This window comes from Galeopterus variegatus, unplaced genomic scaffold (assembly GCF_000696425.1).
Source record: "Galeopterus variegatus unplaced genomic scaffold, G_variegatus-3.0.2 Scaffold2623, whole genome shotgun sequence".
Taxonomy (NCBI): domain Eukaryota; kingdom Metazoa; phylum Chordata; class Mammalia; order Dermoptera; family Cynocephalidae; genus Galeopterus; species Galeopterus variegatus.
Window position 1 is genome coordinate 250,564 of NW_007728734.1, and position 13,167 is coordinate 263,730.

The window sequence follows — 13,167 nt, forward strand, 5'->3', positions numbered from 1 at the left end:
CGGGCGCAACACCGAGGGTTGCGATCCAGTTGCCAGTCCTGGTCCGGTACGGGCGTGACACTGAGGGTTGCGATCCATTACCGGTCACGAAAAAAGACAAAAAGGAAAAAAAAAAAATTTCATTTTTTGGACTGGCCAGTTAGCTCAGTTGGTTAGAGTGCAGCCTTATAACACCAAAGTCATGGGTTCAAATCCCCATACTGGCCAGGTGCCAACAAACAAACAAAAATTTCTTTAAAATTATTTTTTCTTTGAAATCCTGGGTGTATTTTATACTTAAAGTATACCTCAATTTGGATTGACCACATTTTTGTTGGTCAGTAGCCACATGTAGCTGGTAGCTACCATATCAGACAGTGCAGATGTAGAGGTTGGCCAGCTGAAATTTTTGTTCTCTTCCAGATAAAAATAGAAATCAAAACACTAAAAACAGTATTCAGCTTTAGAGATGGTCATATTACTTGGTAATAAAAAGTAGCAGTTTTATATTTATTAGAGCTGTTTTTATGAAAGCATGTGCTTTGTTGAGGAGGGTTACTTATACTGTTATCTTAATTTATAAAGGATAGGACCTTGCTGTTATAAGTGAACAGATTTAGGAAATGTATTTTGTCTTAGGTTTATTGATTTTAAAAACAAAAACTTTTATGTTCAGTAATTTAAGACACCTGTAATTTTAATATCATGCTTTTTGTCTTCTAAAGGAATTTTACAATGAATTGGCTCCTCTGTCAAGAATCTCTGCAGGCTCCATCTCAAGATTTTTTTTTGCGATTGACACAGTCTTCTTTATTACCTTTCTATATTTTAGTATTAATTATTTGTTTCCTTTCTGTGATACAAGTTATTTTTAGGAGAATTAAGTAAGTACCTATGAGAATCAAGAAATATGAAAGATTTTTATATATATCATATATTATGTTATTATATGATAGAAATCAATCATATAGAAATATGTAAGATATTTATATATTATATATTATATATTATTATATTTTATATATTATATATAATGTATATTTTATAAAAATATTATCTAATATTTTTGTGTCTGTTTTAGAGCTTCAAATTCCATTCTCTTTTCGTCGAAGCATAACATATCATTATAAGTTGACCAGAAAAATTCAAATTTAATTTTATACACCTAAATATGTAGTGTCTACATTTAATATAGGAGTGATATTTAAATAATCAGTTAAACTTTTACAGATTCATTCACTAATATACTCAAGTTTTTACTTAATGTAAGAATAATTCTATTTGTCTTTACCCAAATTTTTTACTTAAAGTACTAATAATTCTATTTGACTTTACTCACATTTTTACCTCATGTAAGAATAATTTCTTGTATTTAATATAAATGAAGCTAATAGCATAAGTGATTTTAAATGATAAACTTTGACTGTTCTTCAATATTTTTATCATGTTTGAAAGGAGGTTATGTGTAATTTCTTAATTTTGTGAACTTATTCAGATTGTGATTTAACTATACTGATTTAGCAGTCACTAGTTGAGTTATAATTGATTTTAGAGAAGGAACCTAAAAAATCTTTTTTATTATCCTGAAAATTTATATTTAGTCTTCACAGAGCATTGTCTTCAGATTTCAAAAGCCATTTGCAAAGACTTGGAAAGATACATGTTAGGTATTTGACTAACAGAATATACTTTCAAATTTTAAAGACACACCTATATTTTTTTGTTTTATATATATATAAAACAAAATATGTATAGTCGTCCTGTGGTACCTGTGGAGGATTAGTTCTAGGAACCCACCCAGTCAAAACCTGCAGTTGCTTAAGTTCCTGATATAAAATGGCGTAATATTTGCATATAACCTACACACATTCTCCCATATACTTTAAAACATCTCTAGATTACTTATAATACCTAATACTGTCCTGATTTGAGCATCACATATTGCGCACAGGTATTGATACTCATCGCTGTACCCCACAGATATATACAATTATGTTTCAATAAGAAAAAATACTTAATACAATGTAAGTGCTATGTAAACAGTTGTTACACTATATTGTTTTTTAAATTTGTGTTATTTTTTATTTTATTTTATTTTTTTCCCTAATATTTTCCATTCGTGGTTGGTTGACTCTGCTGATAAGGAACCTGTGGGTTGGGAGGGCCAATCGTATTTTCACAGTATTAAAGAAGCACGTTTCTTTTTTGCAGTGGTAAGTCCCTGAAAGAAACTGTGAGTCTTGAAGATGGACAAATTGGAGAAAGGCCAGAAATAATTTATCATGTAATTCACAGTATTTTATTGGGTGCTCTTGGTTTTGCAGTGGTAAGTCCCTGAAAGAAACTGTGAGTCTTGAAGATGGACGAATTGGAGAAAGGCCAGAAATAATTTATCATGTAATTCACAGTATTTTATTGGGTGCTCTTGCAATGGTTATAGAAGGGTAAGTGTGCTTTATTTGATCTATTTTTATAAAGATTGTCCTTTCTAATGGTAATAAGTGGATACATTCAAGAATTTACTTATAAAACTTTATGAAAACTTAAAACCTATAATCTTTCTTAATCTAACTGGAGTTTACAAAGGTGTTTATAGTACAGTGGACTGGCATTTACTTTTTCATTCATTTGTTCAAAAACTACTTAATGTCTTCTAAGGTTCAGGTCTTGTGCTAGATGCTGGAGGTAAGCAAAGATGGACACACAATCTCTATGTAACTTATGGCCTAATGAAGGTGACAGATGTTAATCATACGAAAATAAAATTACAGCTTTGGTAAGTGAAGAATGGGTAAATGGTGCCGTGAGAACATACAAACAGAATTTGACTTAAGGAGATCACAAAGGTTCTCTAAGGAAAAGGTGCTTGAGTTAAGACCTGAATTTTGAGTATGAGTGAACCAGGTGAACAGAAGAGTAAAGAGTGTTCCAGGTATACGGAATAGCATATGCCAAGATCTGTGGTAAGAAGGATTGTGGCACATTTTGGGAAGGCATAAAAAGGAGCTCAGTTTGGCTAAAGTGCAACGAACATGCAGTAGGCCTTGTTGAGGATTTTGGGGTAGTTATTTTTTCTTTCATTCTCTCCCACACTTCATGTCTTTTATTGCCTTTAAATGGCAATTATGTTTTTCAAATTATTTAATAATTCTTTTTGTTTATATAAATGCTTTTACCCTGCATGTTATTAATTTCTGGAATTTCTCTTTTTGTGCATCTGGAATTTTATTTTATTTTAAAATTTTGGGCCGGCCCGGTGGCGCACTGCTACAGTGCGCCGCTTGGGAGCGCGGCGGCGCTCCCGCCGAGGGTTCGGATCCCACATACAGACCAGCCGCTCACTGGCTGAGCGAGGTGCGGGCGCAGCACCGAGGGTTGCGATCCCGTTGCCGGTCACGAAAAAAGGAAAAAAAAAAAAATTAAAATTTAATTGTACATATTTGTGGGGTATGGTGTGTTGCTTCAATTCATGCATAAATTGTACAATGATTCACTTAGGGTGGACAGCATATCTATCACCTAAACATTTATCTTTTCTTTGTGGTGATTAGGGTCAAGATCTTCTCTTCTAGTTATTTAGAAATATGCAATATGTTATTAACTATAGTCAACTAGAACACCAGAACTTATTATTTTTATATACCCGTAGCTTTGTACCCATTAATTCACCTCTTCCCCTCCCCTCTGTGTCCCTAATTTCTGGAATTTTTAAAAGTAACTTAATTTGTTTTGATTAATTAACACTGGGGCTTTTAGGGTAGAGGTTCAATAAATGTTATCTTTTTCTTTGAAGTTTGGACTTAAGATAGAGATAGGATTAAATCAGCTGGAGGTGAAAATAACAACTTTGTGACAAAATTTGTATTGGAGAACACTTCTTACTGTGTGACTAAAAGAGCTCCTAATGTCTTCCACCCCATATTGAACTTAGTCCCCAAACTGCAGGCCTTCCTGCAGCTGTATACACCCACTGTGCAGGAGGCAGATCCAAAATTTAGGGGCTGAGAAGTGTTTGAGCTGGGTGTGTTCAGTTCCTTCTCTCACACTCATGATCAGGTAAATTACTCCTATGAGGAGGAGTAATTAAGGCTCTGAAGTAGAGTGATGAAAGTGGATATAGGAAGAGGTGAGGAATATTAATCCAGTGTAAGATTTCGCTAAGTTAAAAATCTTTTTATTATTAATATGCATAATTAATTACAGTAATTTTAGCAGTACCTGTGATGCTTTTCCCAACAGAAAGCATATTTTTTCATTATATTAAGTTTTTGCAGATATCTTGCAATATCATTTATATACCTGACTACTTCAAGATTAGTCATTACTAGACCTGCATTTAATGTATTAATAAAGGAGTACAAAGGTAGATACAAAGAAATCGGTGGATTTGGCATCTATGGGCTAATCTCTAGAGCAGAGAGTTTGTATTCCAGGAGATGTTATATACATATAATTCAAGGTGAATAGTGCCCCTTAGAGCTGTAAACTATACCCTAGTATTGACTATACCCTAGTATTGAAGAACAGATTGATATTTTCAGAAATGAGGAAGTTAAGAGGAGTTATTGGTTGACCAGAAGAAACTAGTGCATTCTCTGTCTTAGCAGCATGTATTTGATGTATGTCTACTACTTCTCTCAAGGCCTGAGTTAGTACAGTATTCACTTTTTAAAAACCTTCATTAACTACATTCTTCTCAAATTCGTTACTTTACTTTCACATAACCCTAGACCCTATGTAAATTTTCTTATACATATATTTCTAATGTTCAGTTTTATTCCATCTTGATAAAGAGCTTCTTGAGGGCTATAGCCAGGTCTTGTTTTTCTTCTTTGCTGTCTAATACTTTGGTCAGCTTGCAGTGCATGATCAATTAATATTTCTTTTTTTTTTTTTTTGTCTTTTTCCGTGTCCATCTTGATTATTTAAGAGCTGGATAACAATCTGTTGCTGAAAATTAGAGGCTAAGCTTTTTTGATCTTCCTTAACATTTTGGTATTTTCATGGCTGGTAGGAAAGAACTCAGAAAAGAGAAATCAGATAATAATGATGTTCATATGTTCATCCATGTAATCATAGGATGTCTCATATGTGACTCTTTGTTTTTTCCAGCTTGAAATATGTCTGGACTCCTTACGTGTGCATGCTAGCAGCATTTGGTGTATGTTCTCCTGAACTTTGGATGACACTTTTCAAGTGGCTTCGATTAAAAACTGTACACCCAATATTGTTGGTGAGTCATTGTTACTTTGTGTTAAGTACTTGTTTCTTTTCCAATTATATAAAACCAAATGCTAATAAGTGGAAACCACATTGAGTAAAATTGAAATATTATGGGTAAATCACATTATGATTTATAGGCAGATAAATAGATACTGTGAAAAACATTTTAAAAATAACTTCTGAGGGCTGGCCTGTGGCTCACTTGGGAGAGTGTGGTGTTGATAACACCAAGGCCATGGGTTTACATCCCTATATAGGGATGGCTGGTTAGCTCACTTGGGAGAGCGTGGTGCTGACAATACCAAATCAAGGGTTAAGATCCCCTTACTGGTCATCTTAAAAAAAAAAAAAAATTTTTTTTTTATTATAAAAGTAATGCATTTGAATGCATATGTCTTAAAAAATAAGAGGTAAAAATATAAGCAAATCAGTAAATGTGAGTGGCTGTCAAGAGTTAATTTTTTATAATATCTTTCTTGGTTTCATTTAGAACTATCGTATGTTTTTCATACGAATGGAACATTTACAGTGTGCCTACCATGTGCTATGTAAAAAGTAACATGCAGATTATAATAAATCCAAATGATATAGAAATATATGAAGTCAAAAATGAAAATCCCTCCATCCCACTCCTCAGGCATCATCATTGTTAGCAGTGTCTTTCAGCGTTATTTTTACCTGCACCATATATCTACATTTAAAAAAAAACCAAAAAGCAAAAAACTAGGGTAACACTGTACAAGAAACTTGGAATACAAAGATAAATACAAAATGCTTAATTTCATCAAGTAGATTACAGTATCCTGGGCATAAAAACAAATAAGAAGTGTTAAAAAAAAAAAGTCATATTCATAGGGTGCTATTAGAACAGAGAGAAGGGCTATTTAATTCAGTTTCTTTAGGGGTTCAAAGAAGACTTTCCAATCTGAGATTTGAAAGATGATGAGTTATTAGGCATGTAAAGGGAAAAAAGGGTAGTTGTGGTGGAAGGAATAAACACAGAGGTAGGCAAAGAATATGATATAATCAAAGGGAATAAAAACAGACAAAAAAGAATGATACGTTTAGATTTGTTGATACATGAACTGTGAGGTAGAGGGTGGTCAAGAAATGAGACTGGAGAGGTGGAGGAGGGAGGGTGAGGTCAGTGCAGCCTTGAGTGCTGTGCTGTGGAGCTTGGTCTTACCCTGTGGGCAGGAGGAAGGCATGGAGATGCTTGTGCCTCATGGGGGGAGAGAGAGTCGCATGTTTCAGTTAGCTCACTTAACAGTTCTGTGAAGGATAGGCTGAAGGGTGATGGACTCGAGTCAGGAAGGAGGCCATGGTGTACAGAAATACTAGAAGCTTCAATTTGTTCAATGCTTACTATGTGTCAGGTACTGTTCGAAGCATTGCACGGGCTGTTCAATGTTAGTTTTATTATCTCTATTTTATAGACAGAGAAACTAAGGATTAAATTGGTTAAATAACTTGCTTTAGATTACAGAGCTTATAAGTGTGGAAACCATTATTCACAACCAGGTTTTTCTGACTCCAAAATCCATTTGATTAATACCATGCTATATTGGAGTGAAAAAAAAGTACAACAGTCCCCGACTTATGATAGTTCGACTTAACGATTTTGTGACTTTATGATGGTCTGAAAGCAATACGCATTCAGTAGAAACCATACTTTCAGAACCCATACAACCATTCTATTTTTTATTTTCAGTACAGTGTTTAGTAACTTACATGAGATATTCAACATTTTTTATAAAACAAGCTTTGCGTTAGATGATTTTGCCCAACTTTAGGCTAATATAAGTGTTTTGAGCACATTTAAGGTAGGCTAAGCTAACCTATAATGTTTGGGAGAATAAGTGTATAAAATACATTTTCAACTTACTCTATTTTCAATTTATAATGGGTTTATCAGGATGTAACCCTATTGTAAATTGAGGAGCATCTGTAGTCAGAAAAGAAGATTAATAAGATTCAGTGCTTGATTAAGTATGAGAGAAAGAAGAGGAGGGATGTTTTCTAGGTTTTTTGTTTGTAGGACTATAGATTGTGTGGTCACCAACAGCCATGGGTAATAGGAAAAAGAACAGGTTTTGGCAGGAAGATGATGAATTATCTTTAATAATAGTCATGTTGTATTTTGCCAGTCTTATTCCCAGAAGAATTTATCTATTCCTGTTTTAACATACTAGTATATTGATATATATTTCCTATTTTTCCTGTGTTAATTCATTGTCTTTTTTGTTGTTAGCTTTTCATGTAGCAGTTCGGTATCTTTTATAAGCTCTTTATAACATAAACTCATGGCAAATTTTCAAGTATTAATTTGCTGTTTGAAATATTACTATAAGCATTACCTTTTTAATGTTTGGTCTTAAGTTTATATAGTAAATATGTATGCCTCACTTTACCTTCAGCTTAATATGTTTGGAACTCATATTAGTCTTCACCTGTCTCACTCAATGAACTAGGTTCTATGCTAACTTCATTTTCTGTGACTGAATTTTTTTAATTTTTGCGCTGGCTTGAACCTTGGATTGAACCCTGAACCTTGGTATTGTCAGCACCACAGTCTAACCAATTTAGCTAACTGGCCAGCCCAGACTGAAATTTTTATAACTATAAGGATATGTGATTGGTCATAGAGTCAGTGTCTAGTACATCTAAAGTATATTCTGAAATGTATTTATCCATAACTCTTTTTGCTTTAATATTTTAGGCTCTTATTCTGAGTATGGCTGTGCCCACTATAATAGGTCTCAGTTTATGGAAAGAGGTAAACAAATCAGATTTTACATTACTAAAATGTACTTTATCTACAAGGTAGCGAAAAGTTTATATGTGTGGGTAGGAAACTTATATTGAGACACTATTTTAAACAAAATAAAATGTGATATTCTTAGTAATATTTAATTTTGTTTTCATTAGGAACATTATAGAAGAACTAAAAAAATTTTAGAATGCCATTTGATGCAATTTTTTGTAATCTAATGCTATTGTTAATTCAATTTATAATTGTCAAAGGAAATTGTCAAATAAATAGGTCTTGATATTAAAAAATATTTTAGCAATTCCAAAATTTTGATATCTGTTAAATGATATGTTCTTTTTTATTGTAATGTAACATGAACCTAATTTCAAATAAATCTGCAAATTATATGACCCAAAATTAATTTACTTATTTATTTAGTATGTATGTGCATGAAAGGTATAAATGATGATTAATTGTTTGGAAATGATAAAATTATTTATTGAGTCTTCACAGTGAATTAACCATAAGATAGATTATTTGGGTTGAGAAGAATAAGCAGGTCATTGAAAGAGAGAAAGCAAAGAAATCCATGACATTTTTCCCTGTGAGAATAGTGTTGTAATGTTTGCCTTAAGTTTGTCTCTTAGTCTTTTTAAGTACTCTGGAACCATTTTAAACTTTCAAGTTACTTAACACACTTTTTGGGGATTTTGTTTTGCATTTTAGTTTTTTCCAAGACTAATGACAGAATTAACGGAACTACAGGAATTCTATGACCCAGACACAGTGGAACTTATGACGTGGATAAAGTAAGGATTGAACTGCCCAAGACTATTATTAAGCTATTAATTAATTTTGGCATGCTATCTCATGGATTCAAAGGAAATAATTAATACTTTTCCAAATTCTCATAAAACTCAGGAATTTTATCCTGTGTTTTTAGGGACATTTAGTTTTTGATTGAACTTTGTAATTCTAATTTTCTAGTTAAAGTTATCTCCATGAGTTTGAAAGCATAGCATTTGTAACCATCAAACACCTAGAAATGTGGAATAAAAAGGAACAGATAATGTTTTATTTAGATAGTCAAGAGGATGCTTTTTTTGCCCTGGCTGGAGGTGGATGGGTGGTGGATTGCTAGTTTTGGTAACCGAGGGGTTTAGATTTTAATGCCCACACAGGATAGGAGATGTGGTCTTAGGCCTATGGAAACATGGAATCAGAACTGAGACCCCCCCAACACATGCATATATAACTCAGGGACCCTCAAAAGGCTACACTGTCTGTGAAAGGATGGAATAGCAAAATATCCAAGTGGTAGAGAAAGATGATTAAAAAAACATGTCTTTCTTGGCTTTAGTTCTTGGTCAAAAAAAAAGGTCTGTTCTCTGAATTTATAGCAGTGAATCTGAATTCACAGGGATTTGTAGTTTGTAATTACACTTGTATAATTCAGGAAACTTCAAATCAAGAAATTAGCATAAAAAGTGCTCCTGGGCTGGTCTGGGATGCCTGATACATTCTCAACCCAGGTTGCACAGGATTCCGTAAACAAAGTTTCACGAAATGAGCTCTAAAATTACAAAACTCACGAGGAAACAATTTAACACAGTAAATATCCACTGTTGTTTGTGATGAAAAGCAGAATTAGACCTCTAGCAATTTCTGGCAATAAAATTTGTTTGTGTCATCTAGCTTTTGCTGTGTAACAGACTGCCATAGAATTTAGTGACCCACAAACAATAAACATTTGCTATTTCACACCGTTTTGAGAGTCAGTAGGGTGGGTGCAGTGGAGAGGATTCTTGTGGTCTGGGCCATCTCAGCTGGGACTAGATAGTCTGTGTTGGCCTCTCTGACATGACTGAGGTTGGCTAGGTGTCAGCTGAGGGAATCAAATTGACTTGGCCCTGTGTCTCTCATCATTTAGCAGGTTAACCTGGGCTTATTCACAAGGTAGTAGCTGTAGAGATCTCAAGAGTAGAGAGAGCAAGTCTCAAGGTCAAGCATGTTTTAAGTCTCTGCTTACATTATGCTTGCTAGTGTCCTACTGGCCAAACCAAGTCACATGACTAAAACTAGAGTTCCCTGAGACCATGGCTGTAGAGTAGAGGAATTATTTCAGCCATTTTTATAACCAATCTACCCCATGGATGGAGACTATGAAATAACTACACTGAAAAGTATTAAAGACATAAAAGAAGAAATGAAAACATGAGTGAAACACTATGGGGGAAAAAGACAAAGTGTTTCTAGAAATGAGGAATAGGTTTATAGAGTAGGTATATAGAAATGAGAATTGATCTTATTATAATGTTTTGTTACTACAAAGACACCCTGTGTATATATAAAAATTGTTTTCTTTATAAAACCCTTAATTATCGCCCATTAATACTTTTAGTGAATCATGTTTACCACCATGGAGCATTGACTGTACAGCCTTGTCATTAACAAAAGAGGAAGTTATATCTGTGTGTTTTATTTATCATAATATTTTCAAAACATAGCAAAGGCCTGAATAATTGTACATTGTACAATTAGACATTTATATTACTGTGATATAATTGTTCTCTTTTATGTCTATTTCCTCACTACTGAAGACAGTGGCCATGTGCCATCTCTTCATTTCTAGAGCCTGGCACCATCCCTAGCACAGAGCAGGTGGGTGCTGACTGTTGAATACAGGGAGTGAATCTGGGATTTTGGATCATGATCCCAAGTGGAGAAGTCCTATATATGTTATCTAGAGACAGAAACATGGCAAAGAAAGGGAAGGAGCAAGATGTATCTGGAAAGAGTTGGGTTGTAGTGGTTAATATTTGCAAAACATGAATTTGAGATTTCACAATCTCAGCATTAAACTAGCCATCGTATTTAAAATAGTATATTTTTGTCACTACCCCCTTACCCTACATTATTTTTTAATAGCATTGTTACTACCTCGCATATATGTTTATTGTCTCCCCTTGCTCACACTTTTAAAAAAATTTTCCATTATCTTTAGCACCCAAGACAGTTTCTGGCACATAGAAGGTACTCACTTTTGGGTATACAGCTGGCCTTCCACATCTATGGATGCAGTCAACCGCAGGTCAAAATATATGAAAAAAAAAGCGTCCGTATTGAACACGTACAGACTTTTTTTCTTGTCATCATTCCCTAAACAATACATTACCCCTATGATTTACATAGTATTTACAGTGTATTAGATATTATAAGTAATCTAGCAATGCTTTAAAGTATACAGGAGGGTGTGCATAGGTTATATGCAAATGGTGTTTATCAGGGACTTGAGCATCTGTGGATTTTGGTATCCGAGGGAGGACCTGGAACCAGTCCCCCACGGGTACTGAGGGACGACTGTATATCCAGAAGTGCAATTGCCCGATCGTATGGTAATTCTGTTTAATTTTTTGAGGAACTACCAGACTGTTTTTCACAGTGGCTGCACCATTTTGCATTCCTACTTCAATGCACAAGGGGTCCTGTTCCCCACTTCTTGGCAACACTTGCTTTATGGTAACTTGAAGTTGGCTTTTTCTCATGCAGCATAATTCCCCTGAGACACATAAAAATTGTTGTGTGTATCTATAGTTTGTTCATTTTTATTGCTGTCTGGTGGTGTAGACATACCGTAGTTTGTTGTACTACTCTTCTTCCTTTTTTTTTTTTTTAAATTTATTTTATTTATTGAATCAAAATCGATTATACATATTTTTTGGGTTGAACATTGAGATATGTTGATTAAATCAGTATTACTAGCATATATACTGTTATAAATCATAATTATTCTTTATGCCCCTTGTCCAATCTCTCCCCTTCCCCCATTCCTTCCCCCTCCCCCCTCTAATTGCCCTAGATTTCTTCTCTCCTTCTGAAAGAATAATGGTTACTCTGTTAACTTGTTGCTTAGATGATCTGTCCAATGCTGAGAGATGTGATCAGGTCCAATATTATCATAGAGCAGATGCTTCTTCTGTCACTCTGAAATGGGTTTTGTGGAAAGAGACATCCTCTTCTTTTCTTTCTCTCTGCTGGTGACTCTTCTTGTGTGAATGTATTCCAGTGGCTGGCAGACCATCTGCGTGGTGGTTGTGGCGTCTAGCCGCTTTTGCAGCAGCCATGTTTATTGTGGTGGCTGTGGTGTGCTACCCACGTGGAGGTGCTGTTTCTGGTATGCTCCTTAGCACTGGTGGTATGCCTGGTTGTGGGGTGTGTTTGGTCCCCTTCTCCATGCCCTGGGTCCCTGGGTGGGGCCCAAGGTGCTGGCGTGGTGTGGCTGGTTGTGGGAGAGAGGTCCAGTCCCCTTCTCCATACCACAGGTTCCCGGGTGGGCCCTGAAGCACTGGCTCGGTGTGCCTGGTTGTGGGAGAGAGGTCCGTTCCCCTTCTCGTTGCCTCAGGTCCCCGGGGAGGCCCCAAGGTGCTGGCATGGTGTGCCTGGTTGTGGGAGGGGGGTCCAGTCCCCTTCTCCATGCTTCAGGTCCCCAGGCTGGCCCCGAGGCACTAGTGTAGTTTGCCTGGAAGTGGGAGTGGGGTCGAGTCCCCATATCTGAGCCTCCGGTTCCCAGGCAGGTCCCAAGGTGCTGGTGGTGTGCATGGGCCAGAACTAATTTTTTGTCCTTCACTTCTAACACAGGAGAACTTCTTGTGGGAACCAGTATTTGATCTGTGTGGTTGAGCTAAATTGCTGCTTTGCTGCTGTTTCCCTAGGGAAGGCTTTTCATGCAGCTCAGGGTTTAATGGTTTACCTTATAGGTACTCCCAGCTCGCCAGAGACCCGGTGGACCTGTGTTCTGTAGAATCTCTGATCTGGGCCTGAGTTTTTTTTTTTTTTTTCCTTTTTGTCTTTTTTTACTGACTGGTAACGGGATCGCAACCCTCGGTGTCGTGCCCATACCGGGGACCGACAACGGGATCGCAACCCTCGGTGTCGCGCCCGCACCGCGCTCAGTCAGTGAGCGGTAACCGGTCTCCACATGGATCGGGATCCGAACCCTCGGCGGGAGCGCCGCCACGCTCCCAAGCGGCGCACTCTCCAGTGCACCACCGGGCCGGCCCTGGGCCTGAGTTTTTTCATCAAACCACACCCTATGCAATTCTGCATTCCTGAGCAGTCTTCTCTGAGTGGTCCTGTGCTGATTGGGGGACGGGTCGGCTGTCCTTGCTGTGTCCCAGTGTTCTCCTGGTGTTCCCATCTGCCTCACTGCCCAT

The 13,167-nt window shown here is 36.2% G+C and overlaps 1 protein-coding gene across 1 annotated transcript in view; it reads left to right on the forward strand.

Annotated features, from left to right (window-relative positions):
• Positions 1-13,167, forward strand: part of DPY19L4 (dpy-19-like 4 (C. elegans)) — a 55,206-nt gene that overhangs the window by 30,612 nt on the left and 11,427 nt on the right. Inside the window, exons 11-16 of the mRNA XM_008582475.1 lie at positions 705-863; positions 2,304-2,423; positions 5,092-5,212; positions 7,922-7,978; positions 8,681-8,763; positions 10,555-10,615. Of these exons, the coding sequence (XP_008580697.1) occupies positions 705-863; positions 2,304-2,423; positions 5,092-5,212; positions 7,922-7,978; positions 8,681-8,763; positions 10,555-10,615 (601 nt within the window). The remainder of the gene's footprint in view (positions 1-704; positions 864-2,303; positions 2,424-5,091; positions 5,213-7,921; positions 7,979-8,680; positions 8,764-10,554; positions 10,616-13,167) is intronic.